Genomic DNA, 27,417 nt, shown 5'->3' with positions numbered 1-27,417 from the left:
ACATGTTGATTTTTAATTTTTCCTCTGTTTCCATCTATCATTCATCTGTGACAGTCTTTTAACTCTACCCCACCTCAATGCAGGGTTTCAATCTGAATCATCGACATTTTCTTTCCTCCCACTGATGCTGCTTGACCTGCTGAGCTCCTCCTGCAGTTTCTGTGGTGCTCCAGATTCCAACATCAGCAGTCTCTTGTGTCTTCAGGAAGCAAAGTTTGACCAACAGAAAGCTGGTATCTATCCTATTACAAATAAAAAAAAGTCTCATGTCTCAGGTCAGGGAACCTTAGATGTTGAGAGGGGTCAGGAACTTGGTCAGAAAGGAAAAGGAAATGTAAGTAAGGGTTAAGAAGCTAAAATCAAACAGAGCCCTTGAGGGTTATAAAGAAGCTGCAAAAAAACTCGAGAAGGGAATTAGACACACCAGGAGAGGCCATGAGAAGTCCTTGGCAGGTAGAATTTAAGAGAATCCCAAGGTATTCTATACATACATCAGGAGCAAGAGGATAACTAGGAAGTTTGTCGGACCACTTAAGGCTAAAGGACAGAGCATGTGCCTGGATGGAGGTGTGGTCCTAGGTGAGTACATTACCAAGCAGGAGAACATGGTTGATAGGGAGATCAGTGTGGAGTGTGTTACCTTGCTGCACTTTTTCAAGATAAAGATGCAAGTAATGTTGGGTCTCTTAAAGAACATTAAAGTGGACAGTCCCCAGGACCTGGTGGAAAGTATCCCAGGTTATCGAGAGAGACGAAAGATGAGATTGTTGTGGCCTTGACAAATATCTTTAATGTTTTCTTTAGCCATAGCCAGGGTCCTGGAGGACTGGCAAATTACTAATATTGATCCCTTATTCAAGGGAAATAGGAATAACGCTGGAAACTATAGACCGGTGAGGTTCATGTCAGAGGTAGGGAAGTTACTGCAGAGTAATTTTAAGGATAGAAAAATCAGCATGGCTTTGTGCAGGACAAGCCATGTCTCACAACTTGACTAAGTGTTTCCAAGGAGGTGACGAGAGTGATTGATGAAGGTGGAGCTATGGATGTTGTCTACATGAATTTTAGTAAGATGTTTGACAATGCTCCTCATGGAAGGCCCACCTAGAAGATTATGCATGCAATCCACAGTGAATTGGCAATTTTGATTCAGAATTGACTTGGCCATAGAAGACAGAGGGTATTGTCAGAGGGCCTTATTGTGACTGGAGGTCTGTGACCACTGGTGTTCCACAGGAATCTGTTTTGTGATATATGACTGGATGTAAGTATAGTTGGGTGGCTTAGTAAGTTTGCCAATGATATAAAAATTAGTGTTGTAGACAGTGTAGAAGACTGCTAAAGTATATAGATGCAGATATGGGCAGAGAAATGGCAGATGGAGTTTAACTTGGCCAATTGTGAAGTATTGCACTTTGGGAGATCAAATGTAAAGGGACAGTACACTGATCCTTAACAGTGCTAACGTGCTTAGGGATCTTGGGATCCAAGTCTACAGCTCTCTGGAACAGGCAACACAGGCTAATAGATTCTAAAGAAAGCACATGGCATGCTTGCTTGTATTAATCAAGGAACTGAGTTCAAGTTGGGAAGTTATGGCTGCATCTAGAGTATTGCATTCAGTTCATCGACACATAATAGGGAGAATGTCGAGGCTTTGGAGAGGACGCAGAACAGCTTTACCAGGATGCTGCCCGGATTAGAGGGCATGTGCTATATGGAGAGGTTGGACATACTTAGGACGTTTTCTGTGGAGCAGTAGAGGCTGAGGGGAGACCTGATTGAGGCCGGTAAGATTATGAGGCATAGCTGGAGTAGACTACCACATCTCTTTCCCAGGGTTATAATGTCTCATACCAGAGGGCATGCATTTAAGATGGGGGGGGTACATTCAAAGGGGATGTGCAGGGCACTTTTTTTTTGGTGGGTGCCTGGAGGCAGATACAATAGAGACAGGCACTCAAGAGGTTCTTGGATAGGTATGTGATTGTGTAGGAAATGGAAGGATATGGAGGTTGTGTAGGCAGAAGGGATTAAGTTAGTTTAGTATTTGAATTATAATTTAATTAGTTTGGCATAAAATTGTGGGCTGAAAGGCCTGTTCCAATATTGTATTATTCTATGTTCTGTTTTCTAATTCTGCTGGTTGGGATATTTTTCTATGTATATGAAAACTGGCATTATCTGTATACCTATCTACATGTTCTACTGGTACACTGTATGGCCTGCAATTGTGGGGTGGGGAGGGACGAAGAATTCATTTGTAAGTAGGAATTCAGAATCCGCTAATGAGTTTTATAGCCAGTGAAGTACTTTGTCCTGTTATATCAATGTAATATAGAAAATCGAGCACATAAATTGTATATCAAAAAGATTCCACAAGTAGTAATGCAATTCCAAATGTTACTTAAAGTCCAGAACATTGCAGAGAAGTCTATACTTTTCCTTGCGTAAATTCAAGAGAACTTTTACGTTCATCTCTGTTACTGGAAGAATTTCACATTCAATCTTTTTTAAAAAAGATGTTCCTTTGAAAATGTAGCACATTCCTTCATATTTTAATGCAGTTTGATTACTGCATTAAAATCTCTGGCACAGATTAAGAACATTTAAGCTTTGTTGTAAAACACTTTCACTTTCTGAGGCTATTCCACCTGTATTACAGCTTGACAGCGATCTTCTGTTACCCTATCATGATGACTTAGTTTGAGGTGCAGACATATTTTATTTATTTAAAGCTAGAGCAGAATAGGCTCCTCCAGCACTTCAAGCCACGCCACCCAGCAACCCACGGATTTAACACTAGCCTAATCACGGGACAATTTACAATGACCAATTAACCTACTGACTGGTACGTTTTTGGACTATGGGAAGAAACCAGAGCACTCCAAGGAAACCCAACCACACACTGTATGCCAACAGGTAAATTCTGCCCTGACTGGTTCAGCAACATGAAAACCTTTTTTTGGACTGTTGTTGAAAACCAGATAATTTAGGCATTGTTGCAGGTGTTTAAAAAAAACCTGTGATGCCAATGTGGTTGAATAGTCTTCTGCCATTGACTTGGCAAAAAGAGCTAGTGAAAACAAGAGACTGATACCTACCTTTTGCTAGGGAGCAGTACTATAATGCAACTCAGCACCAATAAGATTAGAATAGTTTTCCTTGGTCTTGCCAGTATTATTGCTGAACCAATAGCATTGAAACAAACTGTGATTATCATATTGCAGTATTTGGAATCTTGTGGCATGCAAAGTGATTGTCTCATTTCTCCTGTTTCAATAGGTTACACTGCAAGATTTTACTTTGATTATGAAGTACTTGAGACAAAATGCGATGGCACAGAGATACAAGTGTTTTGTGGTGTTGGAGGACAGAATTTTGAGGAGCAAAAAGAAATTCAGAACAAATGTACATTTCCAGAGTCTTGCATGTCCTCACCCTGCACCCAACTCCAAGTTCCAGATTCATAACAGTCATACTCTAGAACTATCTGGCTCCTGACCCAGTGTGAATAACTTCAATCACTTCAACTCTGAACCCATTCCATTACCTATAGACTCACTTTCAAGGACTGTACCAGTCAGTATTATTTATTTACTTAAAATTATTACTTGGAAAGTTTGTCCTCTTTTGCAGATTGAATCTTTGTTATGTACAGTTTTTCCATAAATTCTATTGTATTTCTTTATTTTCCTATAAGAAAATGAATCTCAAGGTAATGTATGGTGACATACATGTGCTTGGAGAATAAATTTACTTTGAACTCCAGCTGTTTGAATTTTACATCTGACAACCATCACGAAATACAACTTATTTCACAAAAAATCCCTTAAATCATATAATCGTCCTCATAGATTGTTTTGCCAATAATTTTATTCGTTAGTATCTATATACTATCCTCGGTCTTAATCAGTTTACTAAGAATATTTCAAGTTCCAACTTGTCTTTAAAAATGCATTTTTACAAATCTCTGCGTTTTACTTTGCGATTCTCCGGGCGACTCTTTTATAAGTGATAATGCATTGATTTACCGAAGTTACGGTTTCAGAGAGCTCTGGTGAGCTAAGGGTTAACTTCTGAATGAGTGCGCACAGATAGAGAGAGAGAGAGAGAGAGAGATCGAGGCCTGGCGTGTCTGCTCCCGCTGCGGCCACGAGAGGGAAAAGTTTGCAGAAAAGTATTTTGGCGGAAGTGTTTTGAGAGAGGAGAAAGCTCCAACCGAACCTCCCTGAGGTGAAACACCACACTAACAGAAGATCCGGTTCAACGGTCTCTCAAGGAGCTTAGAAACTTGTAAGGAGAGGAAGAGAGCACGGTAAAATAGGAAAAGGAGGCATCGGCAGAACAAAATCAAGGGGATTGGTTTCGGTGTCATAAAGAACTGGTCAGCTCTTGCTACCTGACCCTCTGTGCAAGTAAACCAAGAGTGGGGTGGGGTCAGTGATCGGTGTTGGATCTTACTTGGGATTTGACGGCAGCCAGAGAAACTTTTCCCCCATCTTCCTGCCCGGATCCTATTCCCACTCTCCCGCCTTGTTTCACCTGGGAGAGGAAGTCGGCTCCTTCCGGCCGTGTGGGTGGACCAGGGAGTTGGGCAACAGACTTCCTATACCAAGCACCTGCATTGTATATGGTGGCAGAGAAGCAATACCTGTAACAGAGATAACATAACAACGATTCAAATCCTATATGGACTCCCAGGAAGTTTCATTTCGATCTTGACTAGATTCCCCCCCCCCCATACACAGTACAATCATCTCCATACACGGTCTAAACGGAAACTCGAGAAAGGGGAGGGCTTAAACATTTTGAATTTATTCAATTAATTTTCATCGCTGTTACAAAAATACTTGTTTCACCTAACCTGCTTGCACCTGTATTTCCATTGTCTGCGGATGAGGAGTCTTTAACTGGAGTTGAGAGAAGAATTGCCAGCATCCTGAGTTGTTTGGCCCGAGCCCAATCTCCTTGGCGAGCCGCCCTTCGCGCCTAGGTATACAGGTGCGGCGGCAGTCAGTCGTTCACCTGTGCTTCCCTCGGTTCTGTCGCAAGCTGTCGGCATGAAGGTGACGGTGCAATTCGGTCGCACAGCCATCGTCGTGCCTTGTGGTGACGGGACCCTCAGCGTCCAACAACTCATACACCAGGCCGTCCAGAGATACTGCAAGAACGCTGCCAAGGTAAGAAAGCAAAACACACGCAACTCCAAAAACCGAAATAAACGACGTAGGGCGAATGTTTATCTATGGGCAGTTAAGCTAACCAACCTGGTGACTTTGAGTGTGTTAGCGTGAGTAAGGGGAGTTAATCTATATACAACTCCTTTATACATTATTTAACCCATTTCCACGGAGGCAACAAGGGACACCACCAGGAATACGTCAATTATCCAATTAAGCCAATTCTAGCTTTCAATAAAACCATGGTTGAGCATTTAGTTAAAAGCAGTCTTTTAACTACTTACAGTTAATAAAGAGAGCAAATTTCTTATTTAAAATTTGTTGGCTTCAATTGTTGCATAAATTCACCATCTACAAGTTTGTTTACATCCTTAGCAACTTCCTCATGACCTGTTCATTACTCCATCAGCATTCAACTTCATTCCTTTCTCTTGATGTGTGCTGACACCCTCTCACCTTGTATGCATAAATGGTATTCCATAACTTAATACAGAGACAGTACATCTTTATATTGTAGTTTTAAGCTGTATGTCTAGTTCATCATTTTTTAGGTCATAAAAATCTGGTCAGTTCTTTGTAATAATTGCAAAGCTGCTTCTTGGTATTAATTTCAAAATGACACTTTAAAATTGCTCTGTACATTTATATTCCTTTATATTCATTTATATTCCTGCCATTCCTTTCCTTTTTCAGAATCATCCTTGAGCTTTAGATTTACACTGTCTCAAAGACTCGTAATGTTATCTGGGGTCACTAAAGGTTTGGTTTTAAAGTAGATTTTGATTCTACTTTTGCATCATGTGAGGATTAAAAATGAATTTCATTAGTGAAAATGTAATCTCGTTCATTGACTGCTGACAAGCTTCTGATAGGTTGTCCAACGATGCGTTACTAGGCAGTGCTTTCTTTCATGATTTTGAACTTTGTAAAAGGTAAATATGTGCCAAATTAGGCACAGTTTTATTCAAGCCATCCAATCAGAAATCAATCATCAATTGAAAGTTAGTCTGTCACTGGAGTCTGTTGTGGAGAAAATGATGCACCATAAGATCTTCTATATTTCGGATGAGATTCTTGTTTGCCTTTTATGGACTTAAAGACTCTGATGCCTGATTTGTTGAAGGAAGTCAGGGGAGTTGTTCTTGGGTTTTGACCAATGTTTAGCCTCAAGTGAAAAACCTGAAACAGTTTATCTGATCAATATCCAAATACCGTTTATGGAACTTTACTGTGTGTAGATTTGACTGGCAATTTATTTATAAGAATAACTATAATTTGAAGATGCTTTGCTTGTCCATGGATTTGTCCATGGATAAATACAAATCTCCAGCTTGGTAAGTTCTGCTTTGGGAGTTTCAAGCAAAAATAAGATTTTGTTTTGGATATGTTTATCGGGTAAAACTGTCTTTTTAAAGTATGGTAGAAATTAGAATTAGCGTTGAGAAAACTCATCCTTAATCCTGCTCATTCTCCACCAAAAATAACCAGATGCACTTTGGTCTCAAGAATTCTCACTTTCTCTGCTCTGTTGAGAGTGGCCTGCAACTAATGATATCCGATGTGACAATGGTGTAACTTTCTAAGGCTTTGAAAGTTTGACTATGCAATCATCTTTTGAAGCTGCTGTATAATTCAGCTAAGTGGAAAAGCCCTTGCAGTTTTTATTCCTACATATTAATGTTCAGACAGAAAATTGTGTCTCCCCTTTCTCCACTATTTCATTAGCTGAGTTACCTAGGTCCCTCCTTGTCTCATTTATTTCTTATCAAAGTTTAAAGTACATTTATGATTAAAGTATGTATACGTTATACAACCTTGAGATTCATCTCTTTGGAGGCAGGCACAAAACAAGAAACACAAAAGAACCCATTTTTAAAAAAATCCAACAAACACCCAATGTGCAGAGAGAGAGAGAGAGAGAGAAAAAAAACAAATCATGCAGACAGTAAAAGCAAGCGAACTAGTTCAGAACAAAAGTGAGTCCATGGACATGAAGCCTGGAGCAGCCAGAGCAGGCCGACAGCCTCAGCCTCAGTGGAGAGAAAAGCGGAGCAAACGTCACAGAACAGCAAGCAGAACCAGCCTGACCTTCACCTCCGCTTCCGACACACTGCCTTTTCAATACATTCGGCCCGGCACTTAAATTGTCCAAATGTTGGGTTATTTCTTGCACTAGGACCTGGGCCCAGTTGCTTCGATACACTCTGGGCCTGGACCCTGCCACCACATTCTGGCCTGTATCCGACCTTTCCAGATTGGCCCGGTGCTCAGATCAATCGAACTTCGCTCACGGTTCAGGTGGACAGGCTCCAAAGCTCCTGTTCTGCTCACTCAACCTCTGACTCTGACCACTTATCTGCTGTTCTTTGACATTATTTTCCAAAATCAAAACATCAGGTTCCACGTGTACACTGGTGTTGGCCTCTATTTTATTGTTGTATCTTTTATTCATAATACTGTCTTTGTTTTGCATTTTTGTTGCCATGCAAAAATGCTGCCTGAGCTAAAATCTCCAACCATTTATTGAAAATAATTGTTTTTAGTCCATCACAAGCCCATACCTTGGCCACATTTTCCACATATGACAACTGTTAGAAGCTGGCTCATAATAATTGCTATTTGATGTGGGTACAGTGGTGGCATGATAGTTAAGTGACTGGATTACTTAGAGGTTTAAAACAGAAATTGCTGGAAACACTCAATGCGTCAGGCAGCAGCTGTGGAAAGAGAAATGGGTCAACAGTACAGATTGAAAACCCTTCATTAAGATGGGTATCATGAGAAACAAGTTGCTTTGAAGTGGCGGACAGGATGGAGAAGAGATATATTGGGAAAATATGTATCTGATAGAGTGAGCTGAGGATAACAAGGAATTCTGGATAGGATCTGCCTTGGGACCCGCACATAAGTGCCTTCACAAAGAAGACACAATGGTGCCTTTACTTTCTTAAAAGTTTTTGTAGATTTGGGATGTCAGCTAAAACTTTACAAACTTCTATAGCTGCATAGTGGAGAGTATCTAACTACTTGCATCAATGCCCGGATAGAAACAACAATGCCCAAGAACAGAAAACTCTGCAGAAAGAGATTGATACAGCCCATCCATCATAGGCAAAGCCCTCCCATGATGAGCATATTTACATGTAGCACTGCCACATGAAAGCAGCATCCATCGTCAAGTACTCGACCATCCAAGCCATGCTCTGTTCTTGCTACCACCATTGGGCAGGAGGTAGGGGAGCCTTGTGTCCCACACCACCAGTTTCAGCAACTCTTACCACACTGCAACTACCCTGAACTCACCTCGATTCTGAACTGATTTCACAATCTACAGACTCACTTTGAAGGACTCTACAACTTGTGTTCATGCATTATTTATTTTTATTAACTTTCTTTTCTTCTTTTGCACATTGGTTGTTTGTCAATCTTTGTTTATGCATATTTTAAAATAAATTCTATTGTATTTCTTTTTTTTTTGTAAATGCAAGAAAATGAACCTCAAGGTAATGTATGGTAACATATACGTGCTTCAATCATAAATTTACTTTGACTTTGAAAAATCCAGAGATGGGAGTTCGAATCGTTCTGTGGCAGTATTGGAACTTAAATTTGGTTAATAATCTTGAAATAAAGAGAAAAGAAATCTGTAACAATGACCAATTTGGTTTCAGAATATCATCTAGTTCACCGATGCTCTTCATGGGAGGAAATCTATCTTCCTTGCCAGAGTATATATCTCTGAACCCAGCCATGCAGTTGAATGCTGTTTTGAAATTGCTTAGCAATCCATTAGGTTGCAGAACAAGTAGGGATGAGCAATACGTTCTTGCCATACCAGCATCACTCAGATCTAAAAAATGAATGATAGAGAATTTTTCGATTCATCATCAAGAATGTTTACTTCTGCTTTGTGATGTCATCCATTATCAACCCTCCCTTTCATCAACTGTTGTTGGAATTCTCTCCTATGCTTTTTTTATGCCAAAACCTATTTCATTGCTCTTGCTGACCAGTCTTTCACTTCGTGTAAAACTTCAGCTCAGTGTTTCCCAAACTTTTTATTTTAGCACAAAACCCCCCAAAGTACTTTCATACTGTACAACACCCCCCTAAAGCACCTTCATACTTGCCAATGCCCCTCTTAGGCACAATATACTTCCTGGCACTCCCATGATGTAAAACCATGTCTACCATACACTAACATGAGAAAAATGATCCTGCTTTAAATTTTTATTTGTCTTGAAACCTAGTTGACACAGTACCTGTGCGCTGTACAGTAGCTTCGATATCAATGTGATCCTTGAGCTTGATAGTTTTTAGCAAGAAAGGAAATATCTGGTTCAAGTTGTGACAGCAAAAACCTTAAGTCCCCATGCCTAACAATATCCAAGTAGTTTCTGTTTCTTAGAGTTTGTGGTTCACTGTACTGAAGCCTCTTTCAACAAGGTAGTTGCATGGAAATGCAATGAAGAACAGTTTGTTCTTCAAAGACCAGGAAACTTCGTCTGACAGTGTGGCCACATAGCACAAAAGCCAACATTTTTGAAGAGCATTTTTACTTCTTCATTCTTGCAAGCTCGCTTCCTGTTCTTCCATCTTGCAAAGAAACGGGTTAATTACCCAGTCCAGAAATTCCAGATTGTTCAAATCCTTGAATTGATTCTGAAAATCGTTCTTCAGTGACTGCAGGTGTAAGTAGTACTCTTGCAATTCACTGTCTGTGAAAGAGAGTGCTGTACTTTCCATGCAGGGAGACTGTGAGAACATTCTTATCCCTCTGGTTTGCTTATATATTTCCAATTTTCTGGTAAAAGTGGACATTGCACTTTTTGCCAGGATTGAATTGAAATTCTCACCCTGCAGATTCATATTTAGATTGTTCATTTTGTCGTATAGATCGGCTAGGTATGCAACATCTCCACATAGAAGTTCAATCTTGTTTTCCAAGCTCTTGGTGACTTCGAACGAAAATTTAAACACAGCGTTAAAAAGATTGAAGAAACATTTTAAGCAGCAGCCTTTTGCCAGCCGGTGAACTTCAGTGTGAAGAAGCAAGTGTTCAAACTACTCATCGTTATCTTAGCATAACTGGCAAAGTATTCTGCTGTTTAATGGAGAAGCTTTAATTTTGTTGATGGCAGATAATACAAGAGTCATGCTTGAAAAGATTTGTTGGCTGAGGTATTTGGCTGTGAGATGTTGACGATGCATTATACAATAGATTGCAAACAGACTTGGAAATTCTTTTTCATAAATGCCACTAAACCAGCATGGCGACCTGTCATATATGGTGCTTCATCTGTTGCACAAGAAATCATGTTCCAAATCGGAATACTTTTATCCTCAATATACATTTTGAGGTCATTGTAGATTGATTCCCATTGATAGTTGTTTTTAACATTTTACAAAAGAGAATCTCTTAATAAACTTCCATTTTTGATAAACTGTACATATGCCATTAGCAATGCTTCATTGTCTCACACAGTTGACTCTCCATTTGTATTCCAAATTTTGTTCTTTGTAGCTTTGTGCATAGTTTATACTCAGTGTCTTCACTCATTTCATCAATATGATGAGCTACAGAGTTATTATTCAGAGGAATTGATTTTAAAATACTGGTATCCACTTAGAGAACAGTGGTGAGCAATTCTGATACAGCAGACATTATTTATCTTTCACCAATTGTATGACTGTTTCATGGCTTCATTAGACAGTACAGTATTACAAATAAGACACATGGGGCATCACTGCTCTTACAGGAATGGAATAAAATCATACCCCAAGTACGTAACATTGCATTGATTCACTTTCTGTAGTTTCTGTTTCTGAGCAAGATTAAAATTCAAAGCTTCGCTGCCTTCTGACTCATAGAGATCATGCTGTATGTATTTATCATTATTAATGGGGGTAAATTAAAATAAAAAAATTAAACCAAACTGAGAATGGTTATGTTGATGATGGTGGCGAGTTGACACAGTTGGTTAGGTCTCATGTCATGGGTTAGGGTGCTGCTTACTGCCTCCCCTCCCCCCAAGAATCTATTTCCCCTAACACCCCCTTAGGCCATGTTACTGCCCCCTGGGGGGGTGTGGTACCATCCCTCCCCATTAGGAATCACTGCTTTTGCTTATAGATTTTACTTTCTAATAAGCCCTGATGACCTATAGGGGCTCCAGGTCTGCAATCTCTGATTTGTAATCACTCTGGCTTTGTTGGCTGAGCTTTCAGTTGCCTGGGTTCTAAGATCTGGAATTGGCTCGCTTTAGTCTATCTGTTTATTAACTGCTTTGTGATGTTCCTTTAAGATCAAAATCTGAACAAGCCTTTGGTTCTGTTGTGATCAGTTCTGTCTTTGATCTCTTATCTTCTATATCTATATCCCAACTAAAAATGTTTTTATCACAAATCACTTATGAAGTGACAGTGCTATAAAACTCCAATAATCTGCTATCCAACTGTTCAAAAATCCTGGTGGTTCAGCCTCTGGTTTATCAAGTGATATTTGTCCATTCCCTTTCTACTTAGCATTACTCTGGTTGCCATGTTCCTTGTCACTTGTGTGGTTCTCTGGGAAATTTATTACAAGGCCGTGTAACAGCTGAAAAAGCAAATTGAAGGTGTGTTGTGGTATTAATTTAAATGACGTTCAAGAGTCCAGAAAATCTGCCAGTCCAGAATCCCCGGAGTCCCAGATTATCGGAGTTTTATTGTAGATGTTCATTGCTCTGAAATTCCCACCCAAAGTTTCCTTCAACACTTAGTCCTGACCATAAAGTATGTGTTATGTTCTATGACCATAGGACTCTACAACTCATGTTCTTGATCATTATTTATTTATCCTTTTTGTATTTGCAGTCTGTCTTTTGCACATTGGTTTTTGTTCATCTGTCGTGCATGTTCTTTTTATTGATTCTATTGTGTTTCTTTCTATTTACTATGAATGCCCACAAGAAAGTGAATCTCAGAGTAGTATATAGTGATGTACATGTATTTTGGTAATAAAGTTACTTTGAACTTTGACCAAGGTTAGTGTCACCTATTAAAATATTTCCTTTCTTTCTTTTCCAATCTTTTTATTAATTTTCAAAATTATAAACATAACAACAATATTAATGAACAGAGATTGGGATTACAATATGGTAAAATATTTCCTTCTGTATCTTAGTTATTGTTCCTTGGGAAATATATTTATATTGCATTTTTAGTAATATTAAAGTTCACTACCAATTTGACAGTTTAAAAAAAAGATGAGGCTAGGATCATGAACCTTGAAGCACAAATGAAAGCTGAGAAATCTTAGCTATGTTTTATGATCTGTGTTACTTGCCCGAAGTAAATGAATAACTAAAAAATTATAGTCAGAAGTGGAAACCATTGCTATTTGTTTTGTTTGCTTTCTTCACAAGCCTCAAGGTATTGTGATTTGATGTGGTACTTGATAGATCATGTAGAATTATTCACATCATCTGGAAAAATTACCTGCTTGCAACCACATGAAAGTTAGTAAGGTTGATGCTTGGCTTAAAATTGGCATGTCTGTATCATGATAAAATGTAACCTTTGCGAGCAAGACACACAAAATGCGGGAGGAACTCAGTAGGGCAGGCAGCATCTCTGGAAAAGAGTAAACAGTCGACATTTCAGAATGAGACCCTTCATCAGGACTGGAAAAAAAGATGAGAAGTTATCTTTGCAAAACAGGTAAAAAAAAACACCCTGCATTTTTAAAGCAGTTTTTATAACCGCAAGGTCATAAAGTATTTGACAACTAAATTACAGGAAATACTGCAAGTTATTTGATAAATATTGTGATAAACCCCCAGGAGGGACAGTAATTTTTTTTCTGTTTCTGTATTTTCTCTTTCCCTGGAGTTATTGGCCTTGGGAGTAACAGATCAGTAGGGTCTGTCTCTGCTGTTCGCAGTCCCCAATGCAAATACACATGGGACCACCTGGTCTCTTTATATCCCTTTCTACCTGTGAATAGCTGGTACCTGAACCTGTCCGACCTGTGGCAGTTTTGATTCTCAGAATAGGCTCATGTACACTTCCTTGAGTTTGATCACGAACGTTAAGGCTACCTAGTTCTGTACTCTCAGGAGGCACAGCCTTCTTTTGAATAGGAGTAGATTTGAGGCCCTATCTATCCAAGGCTATTTCAAAGAAGAACAGAGAATCTCTTCTCATTTGTAATCAGCTATTCATTCAAATAGATGCTGGAAATGGTAATTCAAAAATAATTCCAACTACTTCTCAGATCATTCAATTGAGGGCATTGAGAAGCAGACCCCTTGTACATTGATCATTTATCCGCATTCCACTTTCCTCCTCTAACCCAATCTCCTTTAACTCCTCTGAGTTTTCCTTTCTTTGTCAAGAATATACTGGGCCTCCATGATTAGCTAAGAGAATTTCAAGGACTCATCAGGCTCTGGGTAAAGAATTTTTTTCTCTCTGTCCCTGTTTCTTCTCACCCCAGCTGGGTAAAACATTAACACCACATCTACCCTGTCAAAGACCATTAAAATTATGTATATCTCAATGAGATATTCAAATTGACGACTGTGTTTCCTACATTATAATCGTAAGACCTGGTGTAGAAAGGTAAAGTTTAATATGGGACAGTCAAAATTGGTTAATGGGAAGTTCTTATCTGATAAAATTGATTGGATTTTTTGAGAAAGTAACAAGACAGATTGAGGGTGATATGTTTGATGCACTTTATATTTGACAAGAGTCTGTGAAGGTGGTTGACAAAAAAGAGAAAATCTGCAAGCTGCAGGAAATCAAGATTACTGGTTGATAAATGTTTTGGTCATCACAAATATTCCATAGGATTGAAGTGCTTGATTCCTTGCTCTTTGTATTGGGTTTAACTGTAAAGAAATTTTGCAGAAGATGAGAGAGAGAGAGAGAGAGAGAGAGAGAGAGGTAAAAGAGGGGTGGAGGAGTTGCATTACTAATCAGGGACAATATCACAGCTGTACTTAGAGGGAACATATTGGAGGGCTCATCCGCTGAGTCTACATGTGTAGAACTCAAAAATAAGACTGGTATAATCATTCTGATGGGATTGTACTACAGACACCCAATAGCCACCGAGACATTGAGGAACAGATATGCAGATATCCAAAACAATAGAGTTGTTGTTATGGGGGACTTAATCTTCCCTAATAAAAACCGGGACTTTCTGAGTGCAAGAGGTTTAGACGGGGCAGAATTTGTTAGGTGCCTTCAAGTGGGTTTCTTAAATCAATGTGTAGATAATCCAACAGGAGGTGGGGCTGTACTGGATCTGGTGTTGGGCCTGGCCAGGTGACCGACCTCTCAGTGGGTGAGCAGTTAGGGAACAGTAACCACAGCTCCTTAAGTTTTAAGGTGGCTATAAATAAGGATAAGTATGGACCTTGTGGGAGAGAATTTTATTTTTGAATAAAGTATATTTTGAAATAAAAAAAATAATGTACAATAAACCATTCAATGACTCTCAATCCTTTACAGATGTTTCCATTACGGGCTTTACATTTCCACACTTTTAGCCACTCACGTGGCGCTCTGTTGTTTCATCTTTTCACACCATTGTTGAGGGGTATACTCCCCGCCACCTGACCCCTCCCACTCCCGCGGGAGAAGAACCGTAAACAGTGGGCCTTCCCCACGGGGCTCTTGCAGTGGCTGCACCAAGTTTCAGTGCGTCCGTCAGCACGTACTCCTGCAGCCGAGAATGTGCCAGTCGGTAGCGTTCTCCCACGGACATCTCCATGTGCTGGTAGATCATCAAGTTTCGGGCGGACCAAAGAGCATCTTTCACTGAGTTGATGATCTGCCAGCAGCACCGGACGTTGGTCTCTGTGTGCGTCCCCGGGAACAGCTTGTAGATCAGAGTGTCCTCTGTTACGCAGCTGCTGGGGTTGAAACGTGACTCTAGCCCGTCCATCCTCTTCCTCTTTGCGAACTGACAGTGTGCAAAGAGGTGGGTCACAGACGCCCCCTCACTGCAGTCCTCCCTTGGGCAGCGGGGTGTGGAGATGACGTTCTAGGCGTACAGGAGGGATCTGACTGGGAGGGCCCCTGTCACTGCCAGCCAGGCGAGGTCCTGGTGCCTGTTGGTGAGGTCTGGCAATGAGGCATTTTGCCAGATGAACTGGATGGTCTGCTCAGGGAACCACCCCACTGTGTCTATCACGTCCTTCTCCTGGAGTGCCTGCAGGACATTACGTGCCGACCACTGCCTGATGGCCCTGTGGTCAAAGGTGTTCTCCTGGAAGAACTTTTCTTTGAAAGACAGGTATGGCGGCAATGACCAGCTAACTGGGGCGTTGCGCAGGAGTGGGGCCAGACCCATCCTTCGTAGCCAGGGCAACAGGTAGAACCTGGGCACGTAGTGGTACTTGGTGTCCACATACCTGGGTTCTACACACCACCTGTTGCAGCCACACACGAAGCTGGCCATCAGGGTGAGGGCGATATTGGGGATGTTCTTGCCCCCATTGTCCAGGGACTTGTGCATGACGATCCGTCTTGTGGGAGAGTATTAAATTGGAGCAGGGCAAATTATGAGAATATTGGGGTGGAACTGGGGAGAGTTAATTGGGAACAGCTGATTTTGGGCAAGTCCACATTCAACATGTGGAGGGTGTTTAAGGACCAATTGCACAGAGTATAGGACAGGTAAGTTCCAGTCAGAAGGAAGGACAAGGATGACAAGGGAAGAAAACCTTGGATGTTGAGCAAATTTAGTCAAGAAGAAAAAGGTAAAGTATGTAAATCTTAGAAAGCTAGAATTAAGCAAAGCCCTTGAGGATTATAGAGAAGCCAGAAAAGAACTCAAGAGAATATGGAAAGCCAGGAGGGGTCATGAAAAGGCAGCACATTGTTAAGGGCAACATCCTTAAGTGTTGGGGAATAGAGGAATCTTGAGGTCTAATTTTATAGCTCCCTGAAAGTGGCTAAGTACTTTGATAGGGTGGTTAAGAAGGCATATGGAATGCTTACCTTTATTAATTTAGGTGTGGAGTTCAAGAGGTCAAGAAGTTACGTTACAGCTTTATAAAAATCTAGTTTGGGGAGTATTGCATACAGTTCTGGTTGCCCTGTCATAGGAAGGATGAGGTTTTAGAGAGAGTTTGATGAGGATGTTGCCTGGATTAGAGGACATGTGCTGTAATAAGAGGTTGGACAAATTTGGGTTGTTTACTCTGGAGCAGTGGAGGCTGAGGGTATCCATAGACGTTTATAAGATTATGAGAGGTATAGATAGAGCAGACAGATAGTATCATTTTTCCCAGGGTTGAAATGTTCAAAATCAGAGGGCGTACATTTAAGGTGAGAAGGGGTAGTTTAAAAGGAGCTGTGAGGGGCAAAACTTTTACAGAGTGGTGAGTGCCTGGAATGTGCTGCCTAGGGTGATTGTATAGCAGATACATTAGAGACTTTTAAAAGATGTTTTGATGGCACATGAATGTGAGGAAAATAGAAGGATATGGACATTGTGTAGGCAATTTGTTTAGTTGGCCATTTGATTACCAAGGTATTTGGTTCAGCACAACATTGTGGTGTACTGTCCTTGTACTTATATTTTATGATTCAAAAAAACTGTGGGGTGGCTAATGAAGAAAACTTGAGACTACAGGAAGAAATAGAAGACTTGGAAACATTTATTGGGAATTGACATGGAATTTGGTCCAGCCTAGTGTGAGGTAAAGGATTTTGGGAAGAGCAGCAAGCAAAGCAAGGCTATAAGTGATAAAATGGAGGTTACTGAGGAAAGTGGAGAACTGGGGCAAGCTTGAGAGATCAACTACAGATCTTTATCAACAGTAGACAAGGTTGAAGTGATTTAAGTAGGATGCAGGATGCTTTTCTTTATCAGCCAAGGCACTGAATGAAGGAGTTGGGAGTATAGTTCTAGTTACAGCATTGCAGGAAAAATGTAACTGCATTGGTGAGGAAACTTATGAAGAAGCAGCCATGACTGTAAAATTGAATTGGTTCCAATTGTTTGCAGTGGAGGAGACTGAGAGGCCCGATCAGTGTTTTTGTGCAGAGGGGTTGAAAATCAGAGGCTATGTATGTAAAGTAACTGTAAGAATGGCAGTGAAGACGTGGAAGAAGATTTTCACCCAAAGACTGATCGGTGTCTGAAGAGACTGCCTTGGAGGGTGATAGAGGCAGAAAGCATCATTACACTTAAGTTGATATGAAGAGTTACGACTGAACACAGCAAAGTCCTGAGAGGTGGGTAAAATGGGTTTTTCTTTTGCTTGGTACAGTGAGCTGAATGGGATTCTCCTTTATTATAAAGGTTCTCCTTCTCTGATTGAGAAGTACTTTATTTACACACAAGTGTGCTAGGGAATTCTGAAGGTTATGATGTGAAAGAGTCATATGCCTTTTTCTCTCTGATTGCCAGACTGATAAATCTTTTATCTGAAAGTTCTGGTTTAGTTTCCCCTAAAGTATGGGTACATTTAGATCTCTAAAAGATAAATACATTTCTATTTAGGAACTGATTTATGTGTGGAATAATTATATTTGCCTGGAATCCACTAAGCCTCATGGGCGATAAACTGGTCTTGCTGCAATTTCGTATTAATTGATGTAAGCTCACCCCTTATACATGTTATGTATTTGCATCTGCTCTCGTAATTTAAAATTACTGATTATTATTATTATTTTATTATTTTTTCTCTTCTATATTTTGCATTGAACTGCTGCTGCTAAATTAACAAATTTCACGTCACATGCTGGTGATAATAAACCTGATTCTCATTCTGATCCATTTCTTGTTTTCTCCATCATTATGGTCATCATCATTAACTGATTCATAACATTTTGGAGCTATTAGAGAAAAACTGCATTTTATACTTGATAGTTCCATAACTTTCCCCACATTCCATGGGATTCCCATCAATGTGCTGCATGTAGCAACACTTCTTTCAGTGCTGCCTTTGTCCATTTCCCAGATGAAGCATTCAATGCCCTATAGCATGAGTGATTTGTTTTTTTTTTGTAAATTAGTGCACTGATTTACCAGATACATAAAGCCAGGCGTGAAATTTAATGATTGTTAATGCAGGGCTAGGCTGAGCTGTAGTTTAGACATTGCAGTGAATTTCTGCCTGTATGTTGAAGTTAAAAACATGGTTAAGAAGAACAGCTTGATCTGAGTTGTATATCAAAAACCTGAATGCTTAATCAATGTGGTATTTCAAGGCTGTCCTTGTTGTAACTACTTGTGACTCTGGTGAGCGAGAAAGAAAACTGTTAAAGATTGAGGTATTTTCAACTAGGTGGAGCCTTGTACACTACTCCTCACTGGAGTAGACCCATCAAGTGATATAATGTTTTGTTCATTCAATTATTACTGTCATCAAGAGTGAAGTCATTAATTTCAGTCTATTTCACAACCTCATACTCAGCCCAAGACTTCATTCTTCGACCGGCATCTGTCTGTATCTCAACTGTGTTCTTGTGGACCCAAGATCAGTTTTAGGAGGTGTCTATGTTACCACGATTGAAGACATTGCCCTCCATAGCTTCAAGTGATTGGCTCCTGCCCTCCTGTGCCCCATCCTTATCCAAGCCATTTGTTCCAATTCTCCCATTTACTCCTTCTCCACTTTCTCCATCATTGGAAATTACCTTGGGTTCTGACTTGTACCAGGGCCCATTCAACTATCACTCCTACTGGTTGACTTAACTTCTGGTTAGTTACTTTGTGTCCAAATCCTCACATTGCTTTGCTCTGCCCTATTTCTGCAAAATTCTCCAGTTCAACAACTGTCTTAATGTCAGCTATTGTCAATTTCTGAATGTCTTCTATTTTTAAAAAAAGTGATTGATGACTGAACTTTGAAAAACAAAACAAAATGAGCCGTGAGCAGGGTTAATATTCAGTGGAGATCGCATGGTTGCCATAGTTTGAGATTTTGAACTGTTTTAGAAATAGGGTTGCTGAACTAATTTGAGCTGAATGCATTGTCAAAGCCAGAAACTCCAGTCAATTCAATAGGTACATTTAATGTCAGAGAAATGTATACAATATACATCCTGAAATTCTTTTTCTTTGCAAACATCCATGAAAACAGAGGAGTGCCCCAAAGAATGAATGACAGTTAAATGTTAGAACCCCAAAACCCCCAGCTCCCCCTTCCCACGCATAAGCACAAGCTTCATTAATAGTTATTTAGCTACAACTTCCATGCTCCTGAATTGGCATGGATAACTTCAATTACCACTATAAACTGATACTATGACTGACAGACTGACTTTCAAGGACTCATTATAGCTCTTGTTCTCAGTATTTTTTTTATTGGCACAGTTATGCTTTTGCACATTGGTTGGTTGTCAGTCTTTGTTTAAGTATTCTTGTCCATGAAATTCTATTATATTTCTTTTTTTCCTGTAAATACCTTCAAGAAAATGAATCTTAGGGTTGTATATGTCAACATGTATGTACTTCAATAAATTTACTTTGAACTTCAAACTTTTGAAATTGTAATGTGAAAACAGACCATTCAGCTTAACTTATCAAGGCTGGTGTTTGCCATTTCTCTGAATGATATTGTGAAACTCTCACACTACTTAATTACCCTTTTCATCATCTTTCTTAAGATACTCATAATTATTGCATTATAAATATGAGATGACATTGTATGTCTTGATTAAAATATGTATTAATCAGCTGAAAAAAGGCTCTCCTATAAGACATAAGAGCAGAAATAGGCCATTCAGCCCATCAAATCTGCTCTGTCATCCCATCACGGCTGATTCCGGATCCCACTCAATCCCATACATCTGCCTTTTCACCAAATCCTTTGATCCCCTGACCGATTAGGAAACGGATCAACTTCTGCCTTAAATATACACACGGACTTGGCCTCTATTGCAGTCTGTGGCAGAGCGTTCCACAGATTTACTACCCTCTGGCTAAAAAAAAATGCTCTAAAGGGTTTCCCCACAATTTTGAGGCTGGGCCCTCTAGTTCTTGATACACCCCACCATAGGAAACATCCTCTGCGCATCCACCCTATCTTGTCCTTTCAGCATTTGGTAGGTTTCAGTGAGATCTCTCTGCACTCTTCAAAATTCTAGTGATAACAGGCCCAAAGCTGCTAAGTGCTCCTCATATGTTAACCCCTTCATTCCTGGAATTGTCCTTATGAACCTCCTCTGGATTTTCTCCAAAGACAACACGTCCTTTCTGAGATATGGGCCCAAAGCTGTTGACAATACTCTAAGTGCAGCCTGACTAGTGTCTTATAAAGGCTCAGAGTTATCTCCTTTTCTATATTCTATTCCCTTTGGAATAAATGTGAACATTGCATTTGCCTTCTTTACTACAGACTCAACCTGTAAATTAATCTTTTGGCAGTCTTGCACGAGGTTTCCTAAATCCCTCTGCACTTCTGATGTTTGAACCTTTTCCCCATTTAGATAATAGTCTGCACTATTGTTCCTTTTACCAAAATGCGTTATCATACATTTCCCAACTCTGTATTCTATCTGCCACTTTTTTGCCCATTCTTCCAATTTGTCTAAGTCCTGCTGCAAATGCATTGTTTTTTCAGCACTGCCTACCCCTCCACCTGTCTTCGTATCATCCACAAACTTTACTACAAAGCTATCAATTCTATTATGGAAATCATTGACAAACAATGTGAAAAGTAGCGGTCCCAATACTGACCCCTGAAGAACACTACTAGTTACTGGCAGCTAATCAGAAAAGGCCCCTTTCAGAAACCATGGATGAACAGAGAAGTTCGCCTCCTGCTCAAAGCCAGAGATTCAGCCTTCAGGTCTGGAGATCAGGAGGCTTACAGATCAGCCAGGGCCAACCTGAGGAGGGGAATCTATCTGGCTAAACACATATACAAACAAAGAATCAACGAGCATTTCAACTCCTCGGACCCCCAGTGCATGTGGCATGGCATACAGGTCATTACAGACTTCAAACCACCTAGTACTGTGCCCCCTTCCAGCTCTGCTTCCCTCCCTGATGAGCTCAATTACTTCTTCACTGGCTTTGACCGAGAGAACAAGGAGGTCACCCTCAAACCGGATCTCCCACCTGGTGAACTGCCTCTCTCACTTTCCACCTCCGATGTTTGTGCCACCCTGAGCAGGTTGAATGTACGGAAGGCAGCTGGTCCGGATGGAATACCTGGTCGTGTGCTCAGAGTCTGTGCAGGGCAGTTGGTCGGGGTCTTCACGGACATTTTTAATCTGTCCCTGGCCTAGGCAGTTGTCCCCACAAGCTTCAAGATCGCCACCATTGTGCCAGTGCCGAAGCATTCCACTGCCACGGGCCTGAATGACTTCCGCCCAGTTGCACTCACCCCCATCATTGCAAAGTGCTTTGAGAGACTGGTTCTATCACGTCTGAAATCCTGTCTGCCCACTACCCTGGACCCCCATCAATTTGCCTATTGCACCAACAGGTCAACAGAGGATGCCATCTCCACGGCACTTCACTCTGCCCTGACCCACCTGGACAGCCCTAACTCTTACATCAGAATGCTGTTCATTAACTTTAGTTCGGCATTCAATACTGTGATCCCCTCCAAGCTGATCACCAAACTTCACCAGCTTGGTATCAGCTCATCCCTCTGCAATTGGTCCTTGGACTTTCTGACTAACAGACTCCAATCAGTTAAGTTGGACAACCGCTCCTCCTCTACTCTCACCCTGAACACCGACATGCCTCAAGGCTGTGTGCTGAGCCCTCTTCTGTACTCCCTTTTCACCTATGACTGCATTCCTGTGCATGCTTCTAACTCCATAATCAAGTTTGCAGACAACACCACGGTGGTTGGCCTGATCAGAGGGGATGACGAGATTGCTTACAGGGACGAGGTTCGGCACCTGGCCACGTGGTGTGCCGACAACAACCTGGCCCTTAACACCCAGAAGACCAAAGAGATCATTGTGGACTTCGGGCATGCTAGGACTCACGTCCCCATCTACATCAATGGAGCTGTAGTGGAGCATGTATCAAGCTTCAAATTCCTTGGAGTCCACATTTCCGAGGATCTCACCTGGTCCCTGAACTCCTCCATCCTGATCAAAAAGGCACAACAGCACCTTTATTTCCTGCGGAGCATCAAGATAGCTCACATCTGTCCCAGGATACTGACGGACATTTACCGCTGTACCATTGAGAGCATACTCACCAACTGCATCTCAGTGTGGTATGACAATTGTCCCGTATCAGACCGCAAAGCACTGCAGTGTGTGGTGAAAACTGCCCAGCAGATTATTGGCACCCAATTGCCCACCATTGAGAACATCTACCATAAATGCTGCCTGGGCAGGGCGAAAAGCATTATCAAGGATGCATGTCACCCTAACCATGGACTTTTTACTCTCCTCCCATCTGGTAGACGCTACAGGAGCCTCCGCTCCTACACCAGCAGGCACAGGAAGAACTTCTTCCCTGAGGCTGTGACCCTGCTGAACCTCACATCACAGCGCTAAGCAGTATTGCACCCATATTGTACTGTCTCAGCACTTTTATATTTGTGTGCTGTAGCACTTGTATTTTATTTGCAGTTATTTTGTAAATAACACTATTCTTTGCATTTCTGGTTAAATGCTAACTGCATTTCATTGGCTTTGTATCTGTACTCAGCACAATGACAATAAAGTTGAATCTAATCTAATCTTTATTCCCACTTGCTGCCTCCTGCCTGTCAGCCATTCTGCTATCCATGCCAGTATCTTTCCAGTAATGCCATGGGATTTTATCTTGTTAAGCTGCCTCATGTGTGGCACTTTATCAGACACCTTCTGAAAATCCAAGTAAATGACATCCACTGCCTCTCCTTTGTCCACCATGCTTGTTACTTCCGTGGAGAACTCTAACAGATTTGTTAGGCAAGATTTTCTTTGACAGAAACCATGCTGACTTTGACTTATTATTAGTCTCCAAGAACCCTGAAACCTCGTCCTTAATAATAGACGCTAACACTTTCCCAACCACTGAGGTTAGGCAAACTGGTCTATAATTTCCTTACTATTGCATTCCTCCCTTCTTAAAGAGTGGATGCACTCCTGTTGTACAAGTCCAAGGTGTGCGATGAAAATAACTGAGTTAGCTTCCTTTCTTGCAGGAGCCAATTTTGACAAAATCAAAATATGAAATTGCAAGGAACATATTTTCTGCCACTCCCTGTCCTTGCCTCTGATAAACTTTGCATGCAGTAGATGCACGTACTTCTGAAGAAAGGTGCCTAGCAAATCTTTATCTTTGTTTTATCACTCTGTGCTGGTCACATGGCAAAAAGCCATTCTTGGCTTCTCAGCCTGTTTAACATTCACCTACATGTACTGTGAAATGTTATACTCTGCTCAACAATTCTGAAAGCTACCATGTATTAACACAAGCAAAACAATTATTTACCTCTGCAATCTGATAAGAACAAAAAGTTTCGTTGTAAGATAATTTATTTTTCATGTGGGTAAATATCTCAAAGTGCATTGAGAGACGGGGAGAGAGGGTGGGAGAAATGGGACTGGAGTGAATTTTTGATATCCCAGTCTAATAGCTTTCTGGAGGCATCTCATCAAGGTGAGTATGACAGATTCAAGATGGGATAGCACTTTTTGGAAAAACAAGAAGCTGTGGTAGGTAACAAATATGGACCATGCCAGGCACAATATTTATAGAATAGCTTTATATGTAATGAGTTAGGAAGCTTTGTGAGAGTAAATGATAGAAATGGTAAGTCATAAGGTTTTCTGAAGGTGGGATCAACATTTATGGAGAAAATTCCAGTGCTTTGGGCCTTGATTTTTCAATTATGTACTCTTGCTTGACATAAGATGCTGGACATTTGCAGATTCATAACAGCATGTAGCGGTCGCTACAGGTTAGTATATTGGGAAATTGTGGGCCATTGTAATAAAAATATGAAATCATAGACAGGAAAGGATCGTCTGCCCTACTTAACAGTTGTGATGCCTTAAGTTTTGTGATTGGAACCCTTCTTTCTGTCACTAAGCCCTATCTTGGGAGAGTGGATAGAAACATCTGACCAACTTTTCAGAGGGAAGTATGAGAAAATTGTTAATAATTATAAGTAACCATTTTCAGAATGTTGAAATTTAGCTGCGCGTTTATTGCAAGTAGAGAAGAAATTGTTTGCCTTTTTGAAATTTGTGAATATCCTTGTACATTTGCGCTGGGATACTCTCGTATCCTGAAAGTAAGAACAAACAGAAATAAAGTTATTCATGTATAAGAATGGGGCAGAGTTGATTGGGAAAGCTGTGCTTTCTAGGTCCTGGTTGAATTTTTTTTTCAGCTTTGTAATCATAGCTTTGCTATGGCTTTTCACTTGTATTTGCATACATGGTGTTTTTATGGACTTCATTGATTGTCACTAGACCATGATTTATTGAGTTAAGTTCATATACTGCTGTGTTTTCATGAGCTACTTTAGAAATACTGCTTGAAAATTTGCTGTTGTTAAATAGTTAAAGGAGAAAACTCTTGAAATATTAACCACTGTTTCAGAATTTCTTTGCCTTTGATAACAATTTTTTTGCTGTTTGCAATTATTGATCACATTCATACTGCATAGAAAGAAGTGATACATCCTAATGAGACTCTTTGGAAGGGAGGTGAATAATTAATTTCAATTATTTACATTGAAATCCCTGCAATTTTTGTTTTGATGCATGTGTCCTTCCTTCCAGATCCCAGTGTATTTATGCATCTTAATTTTCTTTTCTGTTGCTAATGATCTTTATTGCTTGTAAGTATTGATTATCCTTTTCTCTGAATTGCTGTCATAAAACTGCATGTATGTCTCCTGTTCCAAAAGAAAAGAATCACTTTTCTTCTTTTGCCTTCTCAGATTAACTTCCCTTGTTTCCTCCATCATTTTGTCAGTTGCCTTAAAGTTATTCCCCAAGATTGTGTAAGTCATAGCTGAATTAGAAGCACTTGGGTGGTAAAAAGAAAATGGAATGCAGAATGTAGTGTTGCAGTTATTGAGAAAGTGCAGTCCAGATTGACAAATAAATTACAAGAGCCATCACACGGTAGATTGTGAGTTGGAGTTCATTTTTTGATGTCTTAAGAGGGGAAGAGGTCTGTTTCAGAGTCTAATAACAGTGAAATAGAAACCATCCTTGAGCTTGGTTTGTGCTTTCTGGCTTTTGTATCTTCTGCTTGACGGGAGAGTGACGGGTGGGAGAGCTCCTTAATTACATTCACAGCTTTCTTGAGTCAGTGAGAAGTTTAGCTAGAGTTAATGGAAAAGTTAATTTGTGTGATGGACTGGGCTGTGTTCCCAGTACTCTGCGATTTCTTATGGTTTTGGGCAGGACAATCACCAGACCAAGCTATGACGCAAATGGATAGGATGCTTTGTGTGGTGCATCTGTTACATACCTTGTGGGTAACTTGTGACTGTTTTATGACCATGATGTAATTGAGTATCTTGTGAGCATGATGTAATGGTCTTGTGATGGTGGAGTGATGTAATTTTCCTGCCAGTGTGAGGTCACGTGATGACATGTTCTCAACAGGTATATAAAGGGAAACCCTGTTGTGATGCAGTTAGTTTTAGTTTTCGTTAGTTCGTCAGTTACTCCGTTATGCTGCGTATTCGTCTCATGACGCAATTTCGTTTTAAAGTGGAGTTTTACTTTGTATTGTAAGTCTAGTGTTGGAGAGTAAAAACCTTACTACAGTATGGGAAGCTGAAGGATTGAGTAAAGTTGGTGTTGTTTGGTGGTTTCATAAAGGACCGACCTTATGGAATCTTATTTCAGAAATAGTGACCTGCATCTGAGATAACTCCTGCAAGATCAGGGAAGTTTGTGCAGTGTTCACTCGCCAAAAAAGAGGTCAGTTCCTTTAAGCTGTTTTATTTCCTTCGTCGTGAATCCTTTGGACAGAATCAGCAGTAACGTCACATCTCCGAAGAAATCCGCTTCCAGAGAAGTCTCTCCTTATTGATTGTGTAAATCACTTGGACTTTCGAATTTACCATTTTAAGACAGTGCTCGAATTTACCACTTTAAGAACTGTTCCAGAGTTGCCGTATAGCAGTTAACTTCCGATTAAGTTGGTTGTTGAATACTTTTCACTGTTGTTGAGCAGAGTTTAATAAATGTTTATATTTGTTTATAAAACTTGACTCGATTATATATTCATCGTTGCTGGTCACGTGACACATCTATTTTAAAAAGTTGGTATGGGTCATTGGGGGCATGCTGAATTTCCTGAGCTTCCTGAGGAATTCCTTTTCTTTTGTCATAGCATCCATATGGCTGGGCCAGAACAAATGAGCAATATTTACATAAGACCATAAGACATGGGAGCAGAATTAGGCCATTTGGCCCATTGAGTCTGCTCTGCCATTCCACCATGGCTGATTTATTATCCCTTTCAACCACTTCCTTTAGCTTTCTCTCGTATAGAGAAATCTTGGGCTCCAAGTCCATAGTTCCCTGAAAGTCGTAAAGAAAGGGTGTGCCATGCTTGCTTCATAGGTTAATAAATTGGGTGTAAGATTCATTAAGTTGTGTTTCAGCTATTTTGAAATTTTGAAGCACTGTGGTTGCCCCATGACAGGAAGAATGTGAAGGTTGTGGACTCAAAGCAGAAAAGATTCACAGGTGTATGGCCTGGATAAGAGAATGTCAGCCATAAGATGTTGAGCAAATTTGGATTGTTTTCTCTGGAGTGTCGGAAGATCTGACAGTGGTTTTCAAAATTATGAGAGGTATAGATAAGGTAGATGGCTAGAATCCTTTTTCCCACCAGGGTAGAAATGTTAAATACTAGAAAACGTGGTTTTAAGCTTAAAAGGGTCAGAGTTTAAAGGATGTACTTTGAGCAAGTAGGCTGAGAAGTGGCAGATGGATATCAACCTGAGAAAGTGTGATGTGATACACCTCAGAAGGTTGAGCTTGAAAGCAGAGTACAATGGTTGGATTCTTAGCAGTGTGGAGGAACAGAGGAATCTTAGGGTCCACATCCATGGATCTCTCAAAGTTGCCATGCAATTTAATAGGATGGTTAAGGTGTATGGTAGACTGGCTTTCATTAATCAGGGGACTAAGTTTAAGAGCAGCGAGGTAACATTAGACCATAAGACATACGAGCAGAATTAGGCCATTTGGCCCATTGAGTTTGCTCTGCTATTTCATCATGGCAGCTTTGTTAACCCTCTCAATCTCATTCTCCTGCCTTCTCCCCATAACCCTTGAAGCCCTG

At 40.5% G+C, this 27,417-nt stretch overlaps 1 protein-coding gene and 1 long non-coding RNA gene across 3 annotated transcripts in view; one reads left to right on the top strand and one right to left on the bottom strand.

Annotated features, from left to right (window-relative positions):
- Positions 1-7,588, bottom strand: part of LOC134348369 (uncharacterized) — a 46,840-nt gene extending 39,252 nt beyond the window's left edge. Inside the window, exons 1-2 of the long non-coding RNA XR_010018407.1 lie at positions 7,272-7,588; positions 4,465-5,175 (exon numbers count right to left, since the gene is read on the bottom strand). This is a non-coding gene — a long non-coding RNA (uncharacterized LOC134348369). The remainder of the gene's footprint in view (positions 1-4,464; positions 5,176-7,271) is intronic.
- Positions 5,052-27,417, top strand: part of LOC134348367 (partitioning defective 3 homolog B-like) — a 1,227,036-nt gene continuing 1,204,670 nt past the window's right edge. For both annotated transcript variants that reach the window (XM_063051617.1, XM_063051616.1), the window contains exon 1: positions 5,052-5,183. In XM_063051617.1, coding sequence (XP_062907687.1) covers positions 5,064-5,183 — 120 coding nt within the window. In that variant the 5' untranslated portion in view covers positions 5,052-5,063. The remainder of the gene's footprint in view (positions 5,184-27,417) is intronic.

This window comes from Mobula hypostoma, chromosome 6 (assembly GCF_963921235.1).
Source record: "Mobula hypostoma chromosome 6, sMobHyp1.1, whole genome shotgun sequence".
NCBI lineage: Eukaryota > Metazoa > Chordata > Chondrichthyes > Myliobatiformes > Myliobatidae > Mobula > Mobula hypostoma.
The sequence above is the reverse complement of the archived record's forward strand: the minus strand, read 5'-3'. Positions and strand labels throughout refer to the sequence as shown.